The following is a 22784-nucleotide window of genomic DNA, read 5'->3' as shown; positions in this document are numbered from 1 at the left end:
AAGAGCTTTCCCCTCTTGGCGTTGTAGCTTTATTTGTAATCAAATTACTTGTGTACGTGTGTAAACCCCCCCCCCCCCCCCCATCACTTGTAGTAGTCCTTCACAGGCTGGATTATTGCAGGCGTCTGCGGTATTATTGATGTCAGAGGCTTAGTGATGAAGAGGTTTATCACACACTGATGTCTGTAAACACCTGCTACTGATTCAGAGCACTGAAGACGTGGAAGAAAAGACAAAAGAAAGGTAAGATCTTATTTTTGAAAATGCAACAAAAATACTAAATATGGCCTGTACATCTATGTTCAGGATTTTCTGGGGGGATTGTCTCAATGCAGATTGCTTGTGAGGGCACTTTGGTGTAGATGAACGTTCTGGAGGACGTCCTGTTTCAGACCCTGCTGGGTCCGTTGGTGGAGGAGGTGCATCCTCCGGAAGCTCCAAACATCACCGTACCAGACTGCCACCAGATAATGCAGGACACCAAGGTCTCATACACAAGTGTACACAAACGCACTTTTCTAAACGGGGGTGTTTTCTTGAAATCAGCTGGTTTTTTTTTTTTGTTTTTAATTTATATAAAGTACTGTGTAGAATTTTAATGCTGGTTTAATATGATAGCACTTTCCATTATGTAATGCTGGCAGGAAGGTGTCTATTGGCTCTAAATTTACTCTGGAGGTGAGGAAAACACACAGCCTGAGACTTACTTTCAGTGTAATGAAGAACAAGGGGTCCTGGAACTGATGATGTGGCCCCCACAGGCCCACGATTTAAAAAAAAAAAAAAATGGTTGTGGATATCCATAAAATAAACAGCAACAATCGCAAGACAAAAACTATGAAAGATTAGGAGTGGAATAGGAGGGACGAGATTATAAGAGCAACTCTGATAACAGGTCAGGGGCAAAAAAACAAAAACTTAATGTGTTGGTAAATGAGTGAGCAGATCTGAGTGTCTGTTTCTACAGTTGAGTTCAAATGACTGGCTGTGTGTTTAAAAACACAAGTAAAGCTCAAAATCCTCATAATAGTTTTCAACTCCATGCATTGGGCACGCTGCACATTCTACAAATAAATAAAAAAAATTAAGAAAAATGTATGTTAGCAGTGTCTGCATTTTTCTTAATGAATGAAAAACTGAATGAATAGTTTATTTTGGTTACAGCTACAGTGCAAAATTGTATTTTGTGCATTCAATTTATAGTGCTTAAAAGTTCACTCGCACATTTTTTTTTTTTTGCCCAATTCCTGTAGCCGAAATGTTCATAGTCTGAAGCCAAGGCTTTTATTTTTTGCCAATCCCTTAAAAATCCGTAAAGTTACCCAGGACACCAGTGGAAAAAAGTGAAACAGAAGTAATACAAAAGAAGATAAAAACTAAAACTTACTCCAAGTTATTCTTTTTAATTAGTTCTGATTTCATTTTTCATTGTAACCATTAAATCTTTTGTCCAGGACACATTATTATCATTAATCTCAATGTGGTTCTCCTGGCTAAATAAAGGTTAATGAAATGAAACATTTTACATTTCAATGTTTCTTTTTGAAGCACAACAAAGTTTGACACAATTTTAAGTCGTCACTAAGTCCACAAACTTACAAACTCAAATATTTACTGTATAAACAAATAAAAACCTTTAGGATATAGTATTCCCGAGAATCTTTAAAATTATATTTACTGTTCCTGTGAACTGCCTCACATCTGTGTTGCATGAAGTCCTGGAGGTTTTAACAACGTTCCACAAGTTTTCGATGCGACTCCATGATGTTGAAACAGACATTTCAGCAGCATTTCTAAGAGCAACACGCCCCCAATCACAACCTGGACCGAAACACTGAGGGCCCAGAAGATAATAAACAGGTTTGATAAATGATCAAAAAGGGAAGGAAGGACTGGATTAGATTGAGCTTCTGTGGTTTCGGGGCGCCTTTGTCTGCAGCATTACATTAACTCATCACTGTTTGTGAATGTCGCCTGTATTTCTGCTCCTTCAGTATGATTTCAACCTGGAGAGGTGGATTTTAAGCGGCCAGCCAGCAGCCTGCCAGGCTCCGTCCTGCCCTCCTTACCAGCTGATGTTCAGCAGCCCTCTGGAGAGCCGCAGGATGGGACGCAGGAGCAGCGATCCGTGGCCCCTGAACCCTCGGCCTCGCAGCTACAGCCTGAACTCTGCAGACACTCGCTGGATGAATTATCGCACCGTCTCGTTTCGCGTATCGGACTCTGGCGAGGAGGACGGTTACTCTGAGGACAACGAGGGGTCCTCCACTGAAGATGCGCCCCGCCGCATCAAGAGCAGGGAGCGGCCCCGGAGCGCCGCACCCAAAGCCCCCATCTTCAGAGTGAAAGACCAGCACCTGGGTCCTTCCACTCACCACTGTAAGGCCGGCTCGCCTCAGACCCTCAGAGGCAACAGAGACCCGTCTCCTTCTTTGTCAGACTGCAGAGAGCCTCTTCGAACACTGGACCAGCACCGGCAGCAGCAGGTCAGCCCCCTGCTTCCAGGCCAGAAGAAGAGGCAGCGCTCGCCGGCCTTCGTGAGCAGGAAGTTCTCCCAGAACACACCACCTGCTGGTCCTCCTCCGTCCAGGGTGCAGCAGCGACCTTCATCTGCAGGCCCGGTGGTCAAAAACCACAGGAAGGTCAGTTTCTCCGACAGCGTCAGATATCAAACCTGGAAGTAGAGTCAGCCGACCCTCCTGCTGGGGATGTTGGGGACGAGGAGAGATTTCTGAGCAGAAATCGTGATTAAGAAAATAAGTAAATCATGTCATTTAGTTGACTTCTGTGTTGTGCTGTTCGGCATGGACATGGAATTTGGCAGGCGACCAAGCCCCAACTTGTCCACTCTTAAAATCTATTAAGCCCAATGGGAAAAGGAGAAACCAAACAGAGAAGACAACAGAGGATGAAGCTTCTTGGTAAAAATCTGAACTTCAAAAAAGCTGGACTAAAAACAAACAGCATGACTCAATTTTCTCACGAAACAAAAGCGGCATGACTCAAATTTCACACCGTGCACTTTTCATGTTGAAAATCCTTTTTTTTTTTTTCTCCCCTTCCCATCAGGTCCTGACAACTGCTGCCAACCGCGGGGTTTTCTTTGACTCTGCTGCTGAACTTCTGTCTGCACTCAGCCAGGAGGAGAGGGAGCTTCTGGAGACCATCACAGAGAAGGGATACCCGCTGCGCACAGCCATTCTGGCTCTGCAGAAGACCGGCTACAGGAGTCCAGAAAAGGTGGGCATTGAAACAAACCCTGATATTTTCCATTAAAAAAAAAAAAAATCCACAATTATAAACTGTTGATCATTTTGATTTACCTTGATTATTGAACGGTTTCTTTTCCTAAACCATACACTGTAGGCCAGAATTTATTGTAGATGAAATCAAAACAAGCTTTAGTCCAAAACGGTTTGAAGAGCCGACAGACTATATTTTAGGTTTTACCAGATTAAAGTTGTGACGGCCACTTTTAACGTTTCTAAAATACCAAACAAGGCAGGAATCCTAGTTTCCAAGCAGAAATTCTTGCTTGATGTGAGACAATGTGAGCGCCAACCACTTTAACTGCTCGTCAGTCTTCTCATGATTCCCTCGTTCCCAACAGGTCCTGAAATACTTGGTTGCCAGTGACCGTCTGTGTGATCTTGGTTATGATGAAGCACAGGTGGAGGAAGCCTTGGAGATGTTTCAGAACTGTGAGAGCAAGGTAAACACGGCTTCTCCACACAAGGAATCGGCGATAAATCTTAAACATCTGAACGACACCACTTTCATTTCAGGCTGCAGAGTTCCTGCACCTTCTGACTCAGTTCAATGAGATGGGCTTCCAGCAGAGCGCCATCAAGGAAGTGCTCCTTGTTCATGAGAATCACCGCGAGAAGGCCCTCGAAGAACTCATGACACGCATGGCGTGAAACAGCTCATCTTCTCGAGTGGATCTATAATCAACACTCGGATGCAACTCTGACGTGGATGCTTGTGATGCAAGGCAAAACAGGAAAATAAATGGACTCAAATGACATTAAAAAGAAAAAAACTTTAATTAAAAAAGCAGTTTTCTGCAGAAAAATAAAATGTAGCTGTCATGCCAGCTGGAAAGACAAAATCACGGTGCACCGACTTTCTGCTAGAGTAATAAAACAAGATAGTACTGTAGATATGGTAAACAGTATTTAAAAGGTTCCAACCCCCCCCCCCCCAAAATTTTAAAATGCAAATGAAAGACAGCAGCACCGATAAAAGCAAACCCCAACAGCAGTGACCCCCCCGAAGGCACAAGACAGGACTCAGATTCAAATATTTACATTTTTTTTGTCAGGAGTTCACACTGAAGTCACCTCTTGTCCACAACAATGAAAAATCATCCCAGGATGAGCTGATCGACTCTCGGTGGAAATCCTTCTGATCACTGGTGAGTGACGGTGGAGTTCAGGATCCCAGGCTTTCCAGTCGACTTAGCAGATTTCGAGAGGTCCCTCTGCAAAGAACAATGTTTTCAATCAATTACACTTGGAGGACTAAACTTTAAAACATTTGTCAGTAAATTACATCTTTGTTGATACGACATGCATCAAAGTTTTTATTTATTTTTTGCATCTTTACATTTCATACTTCATGTTCAAAATTCTTATTCAATTACCAACTTAGTCAAAGAAGGTTTTCTGTTAGAAACTCATTCAGTTTTTAAGTTGAGCTGAAGTTCCTCCCCTCAGGTTGACCCGTCACCTTCTCTACAGAACCATTTCTAATCAGTTAACTCATTTGGCTTCATTTTATTTATACTGATGTTTTCAAAAATATGGTTTGAATAAAATTAACACTTTTCTAGGACATGCACTCTTTCTAAAGTTGAGATTCCTGGTAAAGCCGTAGCTGTAATAAAGCCTGGAGGAGAGACATGCTATAACTAATCAAACTTAATCATTTAAATTAATTCAAAACAAGGTAGACGAGACTTAAGCTAAATTATTTATTGCATTTCCTGATTACAGATAAAAGAATTGGTATGTTAAAGATTGATATAACATGTACATACTTTTTTCAAAGTGTTGTAAATGTTTCCATATCGGTGCATCTATGAGGTGATCAATAAGGTTTACTGTATTAGGATCTGATGTTAGAGGATTAAAAAGGTCATTACTGTGGAGGAGAGTGATCAGTTACACACTGAAGATCAACATCATGTAGTTAAAATGTTATTTTGTTTAACAGCAGATTTTCAAATTGGATTTTTCTTCTTCAGATTTATCAAAAAAATTTTTTTTGCACATTTTATGTCAAACGTGTAAAATTCTGTTTTCAAGATATACGACAGAAATAATCAGAGTTGTACCCCTGTACACGAGTGTCGCCTTTAATATTCTCATGTCTCATGATTTTTTTTGTAAATAAAAGTTAAATGAGCCCATCCTGTTTGAACTTTGTAATGAAACAGATGCAAAAACAAATTTACCGCAAATTCCGAATAGGTGGCAGCAATTGAATTAAAGGTGAAGGTGTGATCTTGAGTATCCTGAGACCTTAATGCGCCACTCGGAGTATTTCTAAGCTGGGAGAGGTTTTCCTTGTTTCGGTCTAGTGCTCTCGGGGTCCGTCCATGTCCGGGTGTCCGCAAACCCAAACCCTTTGACAAGAGATTTAGAAAATAAAGAAAACACTTTATTGGTTGGATTTCAAGACACTGGACAGTCAGAATTAGTAATATTACCGATTAAAACATTAAATCTCTGGGGATTGTTTTTAATCTCATTGGTGAAGTAGTTTTAACGTCCCGTGTTTGAGACGTGCAGCACAGAAAATATAACCACATCTATGTGCCGGTGCATCTAAATAAAACATCTAAATATTGTCGAAAAGTCAATAGTTTTGTCAGTTAATCCCACACGTGTAACGAAGGGCAGCAAAATGTTGATTTTGATATAGATGAAAATATGAGAAGGAAAAGGATCACATCTAATCCAGATTTTTATTCATGATTTATAAAAAGAAGAACACCTTTTACTTGTGCAAATAAAACCTTAAGTATACCAAAGTGTTACTGTTTGAACTAAGTTATGTGGGGAAATAAAATTCAATCATGTTCTCATGCTTTAGATGCACCCGTCCATAGAAAATACCGTTTAACCGACAAGTCACCAACATGCAAGTTAAAACAAATGAAGCTAATATCCATTGGCCTGATCCCAGGACCGGAATTGTAACCGCGGTTTATCAGATAAAGTGTGACGGCGTGACGGAGGAGGGCGGCAGTGGGCACACCTTGCTGGCAGACAGTGGTTTCTGATTGGAGGACAAACACATGGTTCCACCCAACCCAGAACTAAGAAAGCTGTTGGGAGTGGAGACCGTGCAGGTGCCATTCAACTTAGAGGAGAGAGGGAATAAAATAGAACGGGTCATTTTTGCAATGTAATCGTCGCTGTACAATCAGTAAAAAGACAACTGGCCCAGCGTCTTACCTTTCTCAGTTTTCCGGGTGTAGGAGTTCCCGCCAGCCGCCTCTTTGATGGCGTCCTTACTGCTGTTCCATAAAGCATCTCTTCCTGGGTCTGCTTAGTTTTCTTTAATTGCTTTCAACATCAAACAAAACAGTGTCATTAATTTTGGAAATACTTTTGTGAAACCTTTCAAATCACAGCAAATATAACAAACCCTTTCCAGCTTCTCTTTCTCCTTCTCAGCGTGGTGGTGATCCCACTGCTGCTGCACATACTCCAGAAACTTCTGTCCATTAACCAGGAACGATTTGTCATGTTCCTGCTCCCAGGCATCAATCTTCACTTTCAGAGTCTTCTCCAGCTGCAATATTAAAAGGTGAACTATGTAAGTCTTAGACGGAGCCACGGCTCCGTGTGGAGTGGTGGCGAGAAGTCACTGGAGTTTCTTACAGCACGATGTGGTCCGAACTGCTTGAATGAGGGCTGAACTTGATAACTGAACACATTCTAATTTAATATCTGATGATAGTGCTGCAATATTTCATACTCAAGAACTACTTGGCCATAGGTGAGGATACTTCTTGAGGCAAATGTGTTATGTTTGCCTGACATGGACTCTAAAGAGAAGCAGTCAGCAGAGGCGGTGATTGGTCGCCACGTTAAATAATTTGTATGCAAACAATACAATCATATCGTGATGGTCAACAACAACAAAACCTGAATGTGACTTTTGTGCCATACCACCAACTTCATTCAAATTAAACAACATTGGCCTTCAATAACCTCAGAATACAAACTAAATGTTTTCTCACCTTAGGCAAACTTATCAGCAGGCCGCTTCTCTGCTTTTCTTCTTTCAGCAGGTTCCCTCCTCGGTTGTTGAACCTCGACGGGTCATTAGCCTTCCTCTGAGGAGGAGAGGACACACGTTCACATCAAACTATCCTAAAACAAGTTTGCTTTGAAAGCTTATACTAACGTAGTGCTGCACTCACGTCAAGTTCCAAAAACAAGGTCCAGTTGCTCTGCCACTTTGTGACTCCCTCGAACAGCTCCTTGTGGTCCTCATAATATTTCTTCAGCATCCCAACCTCAGACTCGTGGAGGGCAAGAAGCTCTTCTGTAAAGTCGTCTTTAGAAAACCAAATGTGGAGAGAGTGAGTTTTTCCCTTCAGTCTGCAGTATTTTTAAGACAGTTTACTGAAAAGATCATTACCATCATGGTAGGCAATAAAAGCTTTCCGTTGTTCTTGGCTGTAAAAACACTTTCCCCACAAAACGTCAATCTCCGCTCTGATGGTCTCAGTGAAGCTTTTCAGACTCTGCATTTTCAACAGCTCAAGACGCTGGACCTCTGCCTGGAGCTGGAAACAAAAACACCATTACAACTTTTTACTAGTGAAACAATACACTGCTGTATCATACAGAGAAAATGACCATTTCTTACTGCTTCAAAGTTCTTCTTCTTGGACTGAACCATATGATCTGAGAATGCTTCCCTGTCCTCTTGTGGAGTCTGGAGCCGATCCCACAGTTCCAGGATCTTTGCGCGGAAACTCGAACAACGTAGTTCCCTCTCCGTCTTGCGCTCTTGTAACTAGAAAGTTGTTACAAAAGACACCCCCAACATCAATATCCAGAAAATGCTGGTGGAATAATTTGCTGCTTCTTGAGGTTTATGTGAGAAATTGTTGCAACGATCACAAACCTTACTGAGCAGAAGTTTGAGAGCAGAAATGTTGTCATTTGACAAACAAAATGCTTCCTCATCCTCATACATCACATTGGTCTCAAAACTGGTCTCGGGGAGCTGCTCCAGGTCATCCATGCAGACGATAATCTCCTTTTTGATGCTCACGAATTCATCGTGACGATGGTCCTGGAGAGTTAGGATAGGTTACAAATGTATCCAGAAATATGGAGGAGAAAAGACGCAAGAGAACATTTGTCTCACCTTCTCTTTGGTCAGATTATCAAGGTAGTTTTTGTAGCCTTCTAGTTGCTTCAGTGAAGGGACAGTTGTCAAGTCAATGTCGAAGGGCGTGGTGCACATGATATTGCACAGCTCGTGGTCTTTGACAGAGAGACTCTCAAGCTCCTGCAGCCTCTGCCTCTTGTGCTGCTTCATCACCTCCAGACGTGTACGGCTGTTTTTCTCCATCTGCAGCATGGTACACCCAGCCTCCTCCTGTGAAGAAACCCAAGGTGATTAGGAAGGAATTTTTGTATTCCTATAAAAGGAAACGACAACATATTGATTAAGGTACGACTATACCTCGAAATGAGGCAACTGAAGTTCACTGCACAGATTATTCAGTTCCTGGCGGCCAGACTCAATGCTTTTCAACAATCGCTTCTTGAGCTCCTCTTCTTCAGCAATCATCAGGTCCAGCAGACCCTGCAGGTGAGACAGACATAAAGGTGCGGTTAGAATAGCTTTGTAGAAAACTGGTGTCTTTTACATGAGTGTGGCCCTCACTTTGATATGCTTGTTAACATCGTTGGTTCTCTGGACACGCTGCTCCTCAGGGATTCCAATTTCCTCCCAAATGTCCTGCAGCCTGATCAGAGCTCTGTTGAGGTAGGCCACAGACTCTGCTGCGTGGACTTCGCTGGAGGAAGAACGAGTGGGTTAATATCTTTATCACATTTGGTTGGCGTCCATTCTGCCAGGTTTAAAATCAGTGTTTCGGATAATACAGTTTCCTTGTTAACTGTTGACCGACTTCTTTCAGCAACCGTCGTTGTTGATAATAACAGCAGGTTTTTGAACGAGGGTCACAAAAAGGTACGACACTTTATTATTTATGTATTTAATCGGCGTCTGTGAGGAGAGGTAAGGATTCCTGTCTTTTTTTTTTTTTTTTTTTAAACAACTGCTTTTACTAGCGGCAACACTGGACACTAGAGGAAGTCTGTCACCGGTTAACATGGAAACCAGTTAATCCGAAACACTAACGTCGCACCTGCGACCTATTAACTAATATTTGCTAATTGCAGACGGACGGTTTGGTAACTTCAAATGTTTGGCTTAGCAAATAAAAAACAGTTTAAGCGAAGATAAGCGGCTACCCTACACCCGCGACACCACTTGTAAACGTAACAGCTAATAGCTAGCCTCAATTCAAATCAGCAGTTGGATCAGGGGAAAGAAAATACGAGTTATACACAGTACGTCTGGTACACACTAACCTCACTCTCATGTCGCAGTCGCAGACAACCGGTGTGTTTTAAAAACGATCTTCTCTAACGTGTGAAGCGGATTTTCCAAACAGAAACACGGAGCAGGCTGGGTGCTGCCGCGGATGCCGTCGTCCGGTGGCTGGTTCAGTTTGTCGACTGTATTTCAAATCTGCTGAAAAACAAATTCTGGTCTCTGATTGGACAGTTTCACTGACGTCACTGTGGGAATATTCCGGGGACTGGGCGGCAGATCACGCCCATATATCATATTATATTATATTTTTCAAGTTGAAGTACATATACTGTACTTGTGGAAAAAAAGCTTAAGTGAAAAGAAAAAGTACAGGTTTAGAAATGTATTACAGTACAAAGGAAAACGGTTGCTGGTAATAGGTCACTTAAAGGCACATACACACTATTGTCAAAAGTTTTAAAACGTCCCAGTTTTTATTGACAATTATTCAGTTTAATGTCTCATTGCACTCTGACATAAAAGCATAGAACACATAAACAATTTCAGTTAACAAAGATAATCATCACAAAATCAATTAATAAACCAAAGTTCATTCTCCACTTGCGACTCATCAAAGTAGCCACCTTTAGCAGATATAGGATCTGAACACAACACACTTTTTTTATTCTTAAAAACACATTATTCTTAACGAGAATTAATTAATGCGTGGCCCTTGTCGTTTACTCTGCTTTCACTATTCTGTCCAGTTCACCCCAAACCAGGTTGATGGGTTTTAATTCTGGAGACTGTGCTGATCATTGATCACATCCTGGCATAGCTTGGACTTATATTTTGGGTCTGCTGTAGGATGTGCCCCTGACCAACTGTGTACCAGACGGTATTGCATGGTGCTGCAAAATGCTGTGGTAGCCGTTTTAGTTCATGGCGCCTCTCACTCTGTACAAGCCACCAACCCTGGATCCAGCAAAAAAGCCCCAGACCGTCACACTTCCTCATCCATGTTTGACAGTCGATGGCACACATTGTGGAAGCATCCGTCCGCTGACTCAGCGGCATATGTGATGAACCAGGTTTTCAAATTCTGATTAATCAATTCGTAATAATTCTTCCAGTCATAATCCAATGACACACACGCACACACACACACACACACACACACACACACACACACACACACACACACACACACACACACACACAATAAATGCCCAAAGTGAGCACATTTTCTCATCACTTTTCTCCTCTTGAAATACTATAATTCAGTTCATTATACTGGTCTTCTTTTTTTTAATCCCTGGTTATGTGTATGGTATAGCTGTATGTACTTGGCCTTTTGCTTTTACTCTCAGTAGGATATTTTGATCGTATGTCCCCCAACTTTGCCACTCAAAAAAAAGAACAAAAGACTTTTTAAACAGAAACACTGTAATTCAGAATAGTATTCACACATATTCAGATAGGCACAGAAAGGTCTTGTGAAGAGAAAACTATACTTGTCTTTAGCTAATCATGTGATGTACACTAAACACTCAAGTTCATTTAAGAGGAAGGTTCAAATATAGAAATGAGGCAATGCTACAAGACAAATACATCAACATTACAAATAAATTAAAACAAAAGAATCAAAGAAAAGAAAAGTTAAACTGCACATCTACAGGCAAAAGACATTTTGGCTTGTTTGGTGATTTGAGAGACATTTTACAGCCTCTATTCCCTCATCAGTGAGCATACTGACACAAATAGAGGTTTCTCAGCACTTCCTCACTGAACTGGTAGGTTAGCTTCTTCTTTACTTTTTTAATCTCTCCAGTTTTGCCGTAGTTCCTCAGAGCTCGAGCCATTTTTTGGTAGGTCATTTTCTTGCGGTTTCCTTTCTGGATACCCCAGTGGCTTGCCAAGGCTTCCTTGTGTTTTGTGGAGAACTGAAAGATGCCCTTGTCCTGGTCCACCCACCAGATGCTATCGCTCATGTCACCGTTTCGTAGCAAGTCCAGGAGGAACTGGTACAGGCGGATCTTCTTCTTGTTATCTGCTGGGAGAAGTTTAAAGCCTTTTATTTAACTTTTTTTTAAAAGATTGTAGGATTTTGATGCTGGTGGAAGATTTGTTATGGGAATACGTACTCGTATCTTTTCTGAAAGAAGAATGTTTGTAGTCGTCAAATTCATCCTCCCCCTCTGATACCTCGAACAGAGGACTGATTTCTTTTTGCTCCTCACCGGAGTAGTAATGTCCAGGTGAGGCTGGCTGTGGGTACTGGTAACACAGTGAGGATGTGTAATATGGGATCTGTAGGGAACATTCAGAGCATGTCAACATTTGAGGTTTGTACATTCAACTGACCAAAATTGTTTGTGTTGCAATTATTCACGAATTTGACATTTTCATCTAAATGTTTTCTCAGCGCTGAAACGGGAAGTTGTTCTGCTGTAATAAAATTCTGAGCTCAGCATTACTAAGCATTGTGGATGACATTTCATGAGAAAAAACACACACAGTAAATAGCAATGTTTTATTTGTGCTGGAGAATGGCTTTGTTGGGCAACATAAATGTAAAGGTTTAAGAGAGTGTTTTTATTCTAGTGGTAGGATTGAAATGATCACAGAAGAAACAAACCAAACCATATTCTGGAGAATTGAAATGCACAGATTTACACGTTTACATCTGAGTCAACAGTTTAAACAACAGAAATGTATTTTCCTTCAACACATTTTTTTTCAATTTTCTCCGGTTTCACCTTTTAGCTTTTTGACACGATACTGCTTTAAGAATTGACAAGCAAAGTAAAAGAAACATTAATCAATGACAAAATCAACCATCATGAAGAATTTACCCTTCACTCAGATGATTTGCAATAATATTCAACAACACAAAGCTTTGTCAAACTGTTCCCAAGCTCGTCTGAAGAGAATTTGCATAATTATTGATATGATGTTGTCCTTGAGAATGTAACACTTTTGTAAATTCAAGTGTAGTGATTATATTTCTCCGCAAATAATGAAATACAATGAGCAATCAGGCTGGTGTGAGTCACATTATGTGGTTAACAACTTGCATGTTTTTGTTCCTCCGCTGCTGTATGCTCAGTGTGAGCTCACAGTCACATTTGCTTGTAAGAAAGTATCACTGGAGGGTCTATTTCTCCTCTCCTAAAGAGTCTTCCATTCCAGAGACAGCATAAGCTTACCTGTGGTGAGACAGCGAGAGGAAGGAGTGTAGGGTCCCGGTGAAGGGGCAGGGACTCCGTACCGTATCGGTAAGGTGGGACCAGTTGTTGTGGGGACATAGGCTGAAGGTCTATGAGACGATTCATGGGGGAATTCTCAAAGTCTGATGGCTGAACCTGCTCAGTGTGGAAGGTCCATCTATGATCTGATAAATCAAATCAGTTTAAGTGCCTGACCATGTTATATTGACCTTTGTGTCAAATTAAAAGTAAAAGCATTAGTCTCACCTTCATAAATCTCCCCCACACTGCTCAAATATGGATACAGCTCTGCTAGTGGTCTAAAAGTCTCAGGCTCGTTGGGAATTCCTTCTGAAGCCTTTAGGAGTTAAACGTTAGAAATTTTAATTGAGAAAGTAAATGTTTGATTCTCTTCACATTGCCAACATGAAGTCAAATACGATCTTCAAACATTTCTTTAGAAATCTGACATGTTCAATTAAAATAACTTATTAAAAAGAGAATAAATATCAATATCATAGCATCAATAAAGTATATTGAAAACCTCACTTACTAGATCAGCACAAAAAAATAGATAATATTTCCCAAACTTTGGTCATCAAGATAAGTTCTCAATTTGATCTATCTTACACATACGTGTACAAAACTCAAAGAAACTATAAAAAAGTTTCCACCAAGGTCAAAAGACATGTTCCCCTAATTAAAAACACAGTTAATAAAATAAGAACACTTACAGGTGATATGACAAAGCCATCCATCATGTAAACAAGCCAGCATGAGATTCTTTGTTTGTCGAAGGTTGTGATGAAAATGAACTTTTTCTTATTGCTTCACAAACACGCAGTGTTGCCCATCAGCACTGACTTCAACAGACTAATGGGAAGTGAAACAAAAGAGCTGGACTGAATGCAGTTTGTATTCATGTCATCCACTTATCGAATCAGCCAGTTCCTTATGGCCAAGTGTTGCATTCACATTAATTTCCCATGACTCTCTGAGGTCTCCCGTGCAAAAATACGCACATAAGATGTCGAAAGACATTTGTGGAAATGGTGGCAATATCAAACTTGAGTCTCTGTTGGTGGTTTTTATTCAACATACACAGCTTTGCTTTTTGTGTTTTAAAATGAGCTCGTATCAGGTGAGGTGATGTGGTTATTGACTTTAATGTCGCACTCAGTCCTTACTAACACAGAGTACGTACATATTTACTGTTATTTTAAGTTGCACTTCATACTGGAGTTGGAAACAGGTAGGTTTTCTGTACTCTGGTGAGTTTTCTGAAATCTCTTTGCAGGAAAAAAAAGCCAAACTGATTTACTGGCTTCGATATCACACTCTCATTCACAGTATGATTTATTCATGTAGGATTTTTTATTTTTTTTTTAAATAGTCCGAGCCGAAACCAAAAGTGAAGTTAGGAATAGGACTTGTTCCTCTTTTGTTTGGCATTATGGCTTCATTTGAGGAAGTACTGACCATGAAACCAGTGAAAACCTGACTGAAATGTCCAGAGGCACTGTGTTAATGCTTCTCAAAAACACATGCATACTTGAAGAGATTATTGCAATTACTTTTTGACATTGTTTTTCAGTTATAAACTCGTTCGCCTTTTTGTTCTTGTGATGACACGAGGAAACTGATTACAGGACTGTTGGGACAGAAACTAACTTTACACAATCATGCTTGAAGCAATCATTTTGGATGTGATGCAACTGTTTCCTGACATATAGCCACATGGAGAAAATGGGGCTCTTTGTACGAGGTGGTCTGTCTTTTGGTGATGCACAACTAAAAGCTCCAGCTCATGATAATAAAGGCAGAGTCCTTGCAATGTGACTCTGAGGGTTTTCTTGTACAAATTACTGTTTTTTTCAGGACTGTAAGTGCAGGTCTGGGGTTTCTTTTCGGAAATATTTGCTCTGTCTCCATCTACTGGAAAGAAGTGTTGGCTTGACCAGTATCTGGGCTAGACTGAGTTCAGAGGCAGAGAGGAGACAATCAAAATAGCGTATGGAGGCCCAAATTCATGAATCCTCAACCCCATAATTTCACTCTTTTAGGAGATGACTGACACATCGAGAAAATGGGGGCTTCAGTGACTGATCAGCATTTCATATTTCCACATCTTGCTGAATTGCCTCCACACCTTAGACACTGACAGGAGCAGCAGCAGCGGCGGCGGCGGCGGCGGCCAGGAGCGGAGTCCTGCTGTCCCGTGGATTTATCACGGCACCGAGGCGAGATACGCATGGAAACATGGCTGCTATGAGGACTTTAACCGTGGCGGGACTGTTTTTGGCGTTTTGCGCGTTGGGACTGATAGCGGTGGCGATCAGCACTAACAACTGGTACGAGACTGATGCCAGGAGGCACCGGGAACGCTGCAAGAATTATTCCAACAAAAGGAACGACCCTGGCTACATATACATCTCAAACAACAACCTCCCGCTCCGCATGCTGCCAAAAGAGAGAAATGTGATCAGGAAGGACTCCGGCAGCATCAGCAGCGGAGAAATGCTGCTGCGCGCAAAGCGGCACTTATTGCCTCCTGCCCCGGCCATGGAGTCTCTCTGCAGTCGGCAATTCAACTCCACCATCACCGGACTGTGGAGAAAGTGCCACCGGGAGGGATTCGACTTAGAGACAGAGGATCTGATCTTTAAAGGTTTGGCTTTGAGGTTTTGTATTGAAATGTGCTCGCTTTGGACATTTATTCTGTGGCGCGTGAGAGAGGCGCTGTCGGTAAATACTTGTGCGCGCGATGCGTTATCCAAGGTGCTGATGCTGCGCATAGACCCTCGAGGCCTCCGCGGTATAACACGGAGTACAGTGCATTGCGTGTGTGTGTGTGTGTGTGTGTGTGTGTGTGTGTGTGTGTGTGTGTGTGTGTGTGTGTGTGTGTGTGTGTGTGTGTGTGTGTGTGTGTGTGTGTGTGTGTGTCTTTATCCAGCACGAAAGGGCGAGCTGTAGTAACGGAAGCCTCGAGATGTGTACAATAAGCACCACCGATGGTGTGGGTGGGTGGGTGGTGAGAGGGGGAGGGGGGTGCTCTTTTTTGGGAGTGGGTGGCAGCAGAGAGCCTTGTGATATCCTCTTCATGTGAGACATCCTCTTTGTGTTGTTTACATCCACAGGATTGGTTCCGCGCTGCACATCAATAAAATACTACTACTCATCATCAGTCCTCCCCAGAAATCTGCCAATCAACCTGACCAAGACTATAAGGCAGGATGAGTGGCACGCGCTTCGTGAGTTGCCAAAAAGATTTTTTTTCCCTTTTTTTCTTTCTTTCTTTCTTTTTTTTTCCAATTCTGGTGATTTAATGTGAGACGAAGCTCCTCGTGGGCTCAACAAACACTGTCACATCTGTTGTGCGCTTTGCAGACCTCAAAAGGATGACTGCCAGTTTCATAGGCATGGCCATAGCCATCATTCTGTTCGGCTGGATCATAGGCGTGCTGGGCTGCTGTCAGGAGCATGATCTGATGCAGTATGTCGCTGGACTTCTCTTCCTCATGGGAGGTAAGATCCACTTTACATAAAGAGCACTGCCCCGACTCGCCACAGAGGGGCAGTGTGGTCGTTGTTAATGAGAGTGCTGTAACGATGCATCAGAAGGGATGAAAATGGGCTGCTGTCGTGTCTGACTTGTTTTTGTTCTTGCTCCCTGCCAGGGACATGCTGCATAATCTCCCTTTGTACGTGTGTGGCTGGGATCAACTTTGAACTGTCCCGTTATCCACGATACATGTTTGGAATACCGGAGGACATCAGTCACGGTTATGGCTGGTCCATGTTTTGTGCATGGGGAGGACTGGGCCTGACGTTGCTGGCTGGCTTTCTGTGTACACTTGCTCCTTCTCTCTACCCTCCACAAACCCCTGTGGTGCACAAGCCCCGACAGGAGAACGGCTGTGTGTGACATGCCGGTGCACATCTAACAGACACCTGTCTCATCCTGAAACAGTGACGAGCCCTGTCCCAGAGACAATTTTACCCAGGGACTCAGAGCAGAGAGAGCCTGCACGCATCTTGGCACAAAGAAAGCGCAGGACACTGGCTCTAGCTCATGTGAAACTGATGAAGAGGTGACATTTGACTGAAGACGATTTCAGTTCCTCTGGTGCTTTTTTCTGTCCCTCTTCATGAATGAACCGTTCAGTGTCATTGCTTGTTCTTTAAGAGGAGAATATAATAGTTTCTTCCTGTAAAATCTGCTCGTCTGAAAGAAAATAAAAAAAAGAGAAAAAGAAACTGTGGAAGAAGATCAACAGCACAACTCTGAAATCTGTATTCAAGATCAAACTATGGATGTGTACCGTCACATTTCGAAGGGCAACTGTGTATCATTATGTACTCATTCAAAACAAGATATGTACATGTACTTTTTGAATTGTATGTATGCAGATGCATTTGTGTTTATCAAGGAAAAATATGAGCATTAACAGCAAACTGTGTTTGAGGGAAATATTTTGTTGTTCTTGAGGTCTGACTCCCCATCGAAATATTTTTGAAAAATAAAACAGCCATGCAAAACCATTTTCTCCCGTAACGTGATGAGCAGACATGACCGCCTATGTTGTGTTTTTATGTTGATGACGTGTGTTCACTGGATATGTCAGCAGACAATGAGGCCTGCTAAATGAGTGGAAACCATGACAACATTATTTTAAAACAGCAGCTGAATATATTTCCTCAAGTGTTACGAGGAACTGTTTGCTATTCACTGTTTTATGCAACCACTTCTGAAAACTTAAACATGCAAACCTCATTGGCGAAATACAAGTCCATGACCGAAAGTGACTGACGAAGCTGACAAAAATAAATCAGTACAAATAAAAGAAAACACCCCAAAAGAAGCCTTTTTTTTCATGCATAGAATGTGTTTTTATAAAGTTCAACAACATAAACAGGAAACGAGAGCCAGACATGGTGAAAATGGGACAAATTGACTTTTGCATCAAAAGGATTTAACAACTGTGAACTGTTATGAAAACCTTCCAGAGCAATTATCTTGATAAGCTTTTAAATTCTGGCTTATTTATTGTTCCCCCACCTCCTTGATGGCATGCCATTCTTACGGCTGAGTCGATATCCAGCTGAGGTCAAGAAAGAAGTCCCAAACAAATTGGACAGTGGTGATAGTTTTTACATTTTACTTAAGGATAAATGAAGAGTAGAGTTAGACAAGGAGCTGAATTTAAGCCGAATGTAAGTCATGAAAACTGTGTGTGTGTGTGTGTGTGTGTGTGTGTGTGTGTGTGTGTGTGTGTGTGTGTGTGTGTGTGTGTGTGTGTGTGTGTGTGTGTGTGTGTGTGTGTGTGTGTGTGTGTGTGTATGTGTGTGTGTGTGTGTATGTTTCTCTATTTATGAAGCCTGAAACTTTAGAACACACTGCACTTGTGGGGTCCAGCCTACATTGTGGAGAACAGAATTTTTAGGCCCTGGGTAGGTTTGCATATTTTTCAGGGGAAACGTTTAGAGCAGGGGTCCTCGATTCCAGGCCCCCAGGGCCAGTGTCCTGCATGTTTTAGGTTTCTCCCAGTTGCAAAACACCTGAATGCAATAAGGCGTTGGTTACTTGGCTTTTTACAAGCTTGATGATGACATCAACATCCAGTTGAGGTGTGGTGAAGCTGGGAGGAGCTGAAACCTGCAGGACACCGGCGCTGGAGGCCTGGAATTGAGGACCCCTGGTCTTGAGTCAAGGTTACATGAAGGGTAGGAATTCTGAATGGTTGTTCGGAATGCATTGTATAAATGTGTGTAAACCCTCATATGGAGTACTGCAGTGTCTCTCTCTGTCTTTCTCTCTTTCTGTGTGATGGACTGGATCGTTCTTTCACCTGCATTTCACATAATGTGAGCTGGGATAGACTCATACTCAGCGTGAAAGTAATTCAAACGAAAGAGAAACAGAGATAGGAAAGTGTAAAAAAATAATAAATGACCCAAAAAATAAACCCGATCCTATTTTTTTGAAGTTATAAAAGGATTAGTACAATCTGCATGAGGAAACTGGAGAGGTAGCCCTAATCATTAAAAAAAACTAAACAGACAAAAAAACAAAAAGAAACATAAAGAAACCTTTCAGGGATGCTGAGCTTCATAGATGGACGATGCCACCCTTGGCAGAGAGAAACTAACCAGCTATGCGACATATCCTGTTGTAAGATTATCAGTACGCTCTGATGAGCACAGAGATGGAAAACTAAAAGAATCACGTTTGTCATTTAGTGGACTGGTAATTCATTGATGACTCGCTCGTGATAAGAAGTTTTCTTTCTTTATGACACTTCAGACATTTCAATCAATACAATGCGTTAGTAAATGATGGCATTTCTTTTGAAGATAGTTTCACGTATAGCCAAGCTGCAGTAAAAGAAAGACTTCTCTTGTTGCGTCCCGGCGTTTGCTAACGATGATACAAAACATGTCATGTGTGTTTAATGAGAGCAAAGTTCTACATCTCCATATGGCCTCATGTCGTTAAAGAGCCATTGAGAATAGCAGGTGGTCTGATTATTGTAGATATTCTAGCGCCCAGTTCATGCTGTAAAAGTGAATTATATGTGATGACTTCAGAATATAGTCTGAATGCAAAACCTCATTCTATAAATTTCCTGCTTCTCAGTTAAATAAATGTAGTATAGTATATACATTTGGGCACACCCCTGAAAGCAAGCAGACGGCACCCTTAATAAAACTGTACTTAATGTACAGTTTCCAGGAACTTGTTGTTTTATTCTTCTAGCAATTCAATTTAAAGATGTTTTACAGTTTTGCAACACTTAAGGGGCGATTATTTATATATATTTTTTTTTACTCAACTGTAATTTTTTGAACAGATTTACAAATATTCAACAAATTAATGCTGCAGATTAAGAAAAACAGGACAAAACAAAAAAAATCTTATAAAGAACTGAACAATATATAAAGTAGTTGTAGTAAAGTTTATTGTACTTACACTTTCACATCAATTACAACAATTCAGCAATATTGTGAATTATGCAGAGCTTTCACCTGTACAGTTCTGAAACATGTTTTTGTTTTAGATATCTTGCCGTATGGCACTGCTGACACTTGAGTGTGATAATAGTTTTTGGGCCTGCAGCCGAGCGCGTTGACAAATGACAAATGTGGCAAATGCCACGTTTCTCACGCAACATGTTTTTTTCAGGTGTGGATCACATCTCAGGGCCTGCCTCAGAAGGCAGTTTTCTTACTTTATATGGAGTCATGTGTTTGGAAACTCCTCAAAAATCCCAGCTGTCATTGAGCTGAAGGTTGCCAGTCTCCCTTTCCCCCCCAACCTAACAAAGAAGTCTGTCAGGTAAAGCTGAATAATAGCCTTGCTGGTCGTAGAGGTAGCATTCACTGCAGTGATAATAACAGTAGGACTAGCAGCCGATTTAACAGCTGCCCTCTTTCCAATAATAACACTACAAAGGTATGTTGTTTGGTGCTCAGCACACAAAGAAGTCAGAGTTTTCTTAGGTCACCACTGGTCTACATTCCTGACCTTTCTTTGTTTGTCCTTAAAATATGTCAGTGAGCAGAGTACATTCTTTGAGCTGCATGCTAAAGGCTCAGCTTTCCGTGCTTTTAAATGTCAGTGGCTTGAATTTAATCCGTAAGAAAAATATTTCTCTATAGGTGGAATTATTAGGCTGAGCCAAAAAGGACAAATTAATTGAGCAGGGTGGGTAGCGGTGGTCTGCTCCACCTTTACTCACACAGTGGAAATTTCAACCAGATCTTTTAATCAAATTTTGCAAGTCCTGTGCACCCCCCCTGAAATTAGGAGCCTTATAGACATGTATAGGGTTTCTGTGCTCACGGAGCGCCGGGGATTTGACAGGGTTGGTCTGCACTGTGCTGAGCTGCTGTGTGAGAGCTGTTTTTAAAAGGGGGTCCCTCAGGGGAAGCTGGACTGTGAGGAAAACCAGACAGAGGAAATCACACCCAGTTGCGCCCATGGCAGCCCATCTGGCTCCCTCACATCTGCACAGACACTATCTCTGTTAAAAAAAAAAAAGTGGGCACGCTTATGGCTGTTATTTCGTGGTAGTTGCAAACATTGGGTAAAACAATAGCCTTTTACATGACAATTTAAAACATAAAAATACACTCATTACTACCAAAGACATATAAAACACAAAGCTCTGCAAATTGAAACAATCTGACATATCGCTTTGTGTGTGTGAGACCCCTGGGCCACTGTTAATGCTTCTATAAAGAATTCAAAGCAACTTCCCACCGATAAACAGTGCTTGAGGAATAAGATGTTGCTTTTCAGCACAGCTGAAGAGCAACACAGAAACATTTTAATAGACATGGCCAAGCTGGGCGTCCATTCTATTTTAAGCAAAATGACCTAAACTGGAACCCCTCCAGAGTTGTACACATAGACATCTCAAATGAGAGCTCTGAATATGTGACAGACAAAGGAGTAGATAATAACAGTCGCAGCCTTCAAACGAAGAGTATTTCATACATGAGTAGATGACTTCCAGATGGAAGTGGGAGGCATTGACAAACTTCAGACACCCATTAAACAGGATCACTTAAGGAATGGTCAAGTCTGCCACTTGTAGTGCCAGGAGAAAACAATGTGACGTAAAGACATAGAGGACCACTGCCAGGAATCCAAAATTTACATTTCTAAGGTTTTTCCTGTTTATGCAAGTCTCAAACTTCAAAGGGTGCTTTTTTTTTTCTTTTTTAACTACGCAACACTGGATGGCATTGGCCTAGCTGTGTGCCCCAGGACAAGAAAAGTCATGAATTTATAAAAAAAAACAAAAAAACAAAAACAAAAACAAAAACAACACCCCCCCCCCCCCCCCCCCCCCCCAAAAAAAAGAAATAACCAAACTGAAATGTTTGATTGAATTGATGACAGAAGTGAGAAATACACTGACTTACTTGAAAGAAAAAAGGTAACTACGGATATGTCATAAATATTTATTTGCGTTAGAATAACCTGAAACTGCAAACAACGTTTGAATCACGCTGACTGACAGTTTATTGCTCATCTTGAAAACAATTAGAGGGATTTTATTTTTACACTCCTCTCCCCTCTGAATTAAATCCTCCTCTGGGGTGACACAGGGGGTTCGTTGAAGACATAATTTATGCTCACATTTCCCTTTTCCTTCCTGACTGAGAGGAATGAGTTGATGTTTTTGTTAGAGCTCCCAAGGAAGGGGGATAAGTGAAGGTTCAGGGATTTGAAGTACTTGAAACAGATATTTATAAGCCACAATAAACTTCCCAGTTGTTCAGTCAACTGGAGGCTCCCCAATCTTTGTGTAGACATCAAAATCCACTAGGAGCCAGCATTAAGGTACTCAGTCTTCAGGCGGCTCAGCCTGGTGCCATGACTGCGGATGATGAGAGACAGCAGCTCGTGTTTATCCTTCAGTCCCGTGGAGATGTCGGTGGTTTCCCTCAGTGCGCCCCGGATGTCGCTCACTTGTTTCACCACGTAGCCGCTCAACTGCTGCTCCTCTTTCTGCTCACTCTCTTGACTTTGTTTAAACTTCACCTCCAGCTCCAGCAGCGACTTGTCCACGCTGGAAAAGGCCTCGCCGATCTGGGTTACCTCCCGCTGGAGGAACTTGCCGTAGCTGTCCTCTCCGTCCAGCTCGTGCGCCACGGTGCGGCCGATGCTCTCCAGCAGGCGTGCGGCGTCCTCCGCCTGCAGCTTCGTGATGATGAAGTCGTCGCGCACCACCGAGTCGCTCTCCTCGTTGGCTCCGCACGGAAACACGTCCGAGAACTTAAACAGCATCTGACACTCCTCGGGGTCCTCCGTCGCGTCGTAATCTCCATCCGGGACGAAGAAGTGATGGAAGGTGCCGTTGGAGATCTCCGGCTGCAGGGGCCCCGTGTACACGGCCCGGGAGAACGGCAGGGACGCGACCAGGATGAGCAGCAGTGGGACAGGAGCCATCGTGCGCCTCCTCTCTCCCCTTGGCGAACAGCATC

General features: G+C 42.1%; 5 protein-coding genes across 8 annotated transcripts; 2 read left to right on the top strand and 3 right to left on the bottom strand.

The window, feature by feature from the left end:
- Nucleotides 1-119: 119 nt before the first annotated feature.
- Nucleotides 120-5412, top strand: LOC308116819 (uncharacterized protein). Of its 2 annotated transcripts, XM_080475239.1 has the most exons (6): nucleotides 120-243; nucleotides 336-485; nucleotides 1995-2642; nucleotides 3070-3240; nucleotides 3611-3712; nucleotides 3786-5412. In XM_080475239.1, exons 2-6 carry the CDS (start codon nucleotides 363-365, stop codon nucleotides 3918-3920), a joined length of 1179 nt encoding a protein of 392 aa, XP_080331365.1. In that variant the 5' UTR covers nucleotides 120-243; nucleotides 336-362; the 3' UTR covers nucleotides 3921-5412. The 2 variants fall into 2 exon arrangements, with proteins under 2 accessions (XP_080331365.1, XP_080331366.1); XM_080475240.1 differs by lacking the exon at nucleotides 336-485 and having other exon boundaries at nucleotides 130-243.
- LOC308116257 (protein regulator of cytokinesis 1-like) lies at nucleotides 4023-9797 on the bottom strand. 2 transcript variants are annotated; one of them, XM_080474336.1, is made up of 14 exons: nucleotides 9636-9797; nucleotides 8923-9055; nucleotides 8719-8841; nucleotides 8398-8631; nucleotides 8152-8322; nucleotides 7891-8040; nucleotides 7660-7807; nucleotides 7439-7575; nucleotides 7256-7351; nucleotides 6658-6804; nucleotides 6465-6575; nucleotides 6265-6369; nucleotides 5526-5629; nucleotides 4023-4483 (listed from the first exon to the last, which is right to left on the bottom strand). In XM_080474336.1, exons 1-14 carry the CDS (start codon nucleotides 9644-9646, stop codon nucleotides 4435-4437), a joined length of 1719 nt encoding a protein of 572 aa, XP_080330462.1. In that variant the 5' UTR covers nucleotides 9647-9797; the 3' UTR covers nucleotides 4023-4434. The 2 variants fall into 2 exon arrangements, with proteins under 2 accessions (XP_080330462.1, XP_080330461.1); XM_080474335.1 differs by having other exon boundaries at nucleotides 4024-4483; nucleotides 5459-5629.
- A 253-nt stretch (nucleotides 9798-10050) lies between these two features.
- Nucleotides 10051-13730, bottom strand: spi1a (Spi-1 proto-oncogene a). 2 transcript variants are annotated; one of them, XM_080475635.1, is made up of 5 exons: nucleotides 13523-13730; nucleotides 13056-13146; nucleotides 12789-12973; nucleotides 11724-11889; nucleotides 10051-11632 (listed from the first exon to the last, which is right to left on the bottom strand). In XM_080475635.1, exons 1-5 carry the CDS (start codon nucleotides 13547-13549, stop codon nucleotides 11319-11321), a joined length of 783 nt encoding a protein of 260 aa, XP_080331761.1. In that variant the 5' UTR covers nucleotides 13550-13730; the 3' UTR covers nucleotides 10051-11318. The 2 variants fall into 2 exon arrangements, with proteins under 2 accessions (XP_080331761.1, XP_080331762.1); XM_080475636.1 differs by having other exon boundaries at nucleotides 10051-11629.
- Nucleotides 13731-14444: 714 nt separating this feature from the next.
- Nucleotides 14445-17643, top strand: tmem276a (transmembrane protein 276a). The gene is made up of 4 exons (XM_080476039.1): nucleotides 14445-15456; nucleotides 15926-16039; nucleotides 16176-16313; nucleotides 16466-17643. The coding sequence occupies exons 1-4, from the start codon at nucleotides 15048-15050 to the stop codon at nucleotides 16711-16713; spliced, it is 909 nt and encodes a 302-aa protein (XP_080332165.1). The 5' UTR covers nucleotides 14445-15047; the 3' UTR covers nucleotides 16714-17643.
- A 3798-nt stretch (nucleotides 17644-21441) lies between these two features.
- fibina (fin bud initiation factor a) lies at nucleotides 21442-22784 on the bottom strand. The gene has a single exon (XM_080474461.1). It carries the CDS (start codon nucleotides 22747-22749, stop codon nucleotides 22123-22125), a length of 627 nt encoding a protein of 208 aa, XP_080330587.1. The 5' UTR covers nucleotides 22750-22784; the 3' UTR covers nucleotides 21442-22122.

The sequence above is a fragment of the Lipophrys pholis genome (genome assembly GCF_963383615.2).
Source record: "Lipophrys pholis genome assembly, chromosome: 11".
In the NCBI taxonomy this organism is placed as follows: Eukaryota; Metazoa; Chordata; class Actinopteri; order Blenniiformes; family Blenniidae; genus Lipophrys; species Lipophrys pholis.
Note: the sequence above shows the minus strand (reverse complement) of the source record. Positions and strands in the feature narration are given on the sequence as shown.

Excerpts from the sequence above, each read along its gene's own strand:
- fibina (XM_080474461.1), bottom strand. The coding sequence starts at position 22,749 with ATGGCTCCTGTCCCACTGCTGCTCATCCTGGTCGCGTCCCTGCCGTTC.
- LOC308116257 (XM_080474335.1), bottom strand. Across the intron at positions 6,576-6,657 it reads AGAAAGAGAAGCTGGAAAGG|CAATTAAAGAAAACTAAGCA; the intron begins GTTTGTTATATT and ends TGATGTTGAAAG. Across the intron at positions 6,370-6,464 it reads CACCCGGAAAACTGAGAAAG|TTGAATGGCACCTGCACGGT; the intron begins GTAAGACGCTGG and ends CTCTCCTCTAAG.
- spi1a (XM_080475635.1), bottom strand. The coding sequence starts at position 13,549 with ATGATGGATGGCTTTGTCATATCACCT. Across the intron at positions 13,147-13,522 it reads ATGGCTTTGTCATATCACCT|GCTTCAGAAGGAATTCCCAA; the intron begins GTAAGTGTTCTT and ends TAACTCCTAAAG. Across the intron at positions 11,633-11,723 it reads TTCTTTCAGAAAAGATACGA|CAGATAACAAGAAGAAGATC; the intron begins GTACGTATTCCC and ends AACTTCTCCCAG.
- tmem276a (XM_080476039.1), top strand. The coding sequence starts at position 15,048 with ATGGCTGCTATGAGGACTTTAACCGTGGCGGGACTGTTTTTGGCGTTT. Across the intron at positions 15,457-15,925 it reads AGAGGATCTGATCTTTAAAG|GATTGGTTCCGCGCTGCACA; the intron begins GTTTGGCTTTGA and ends TTACATCCACAG. Across the intron at positions 16,040-16,175 it reads GGATGAGTGGCACGCGCTTC|ACCTCAAAAGGATGACTGCC; the intron begins GTGAGTTGCCAA and ends TGCGCTTTGCAG.
- LOC308116819 (XM_080475239.1), top strand. The coding sequence starts at position 363 with ATGAACGTTCTGGAGGACGTCCTGTTTCAGACCCTGCTGGGTCCGTTG. Across the intron at positions 486-1,994 it reads AGATAATGCAGGACACCAAG|TATGATTTCAACCTGGAGAG; the intron begins GTCTCATACACA and ends CTGCTCCTTCAG. Across the intron at positions 3,713-3,785 it reads TTCAGAACTGTGAGAGCAAG|GCTGCAGAGTTCCTGCACCT; the intron begins GTAAACACGGCT and ends CTTTCATTTCAG.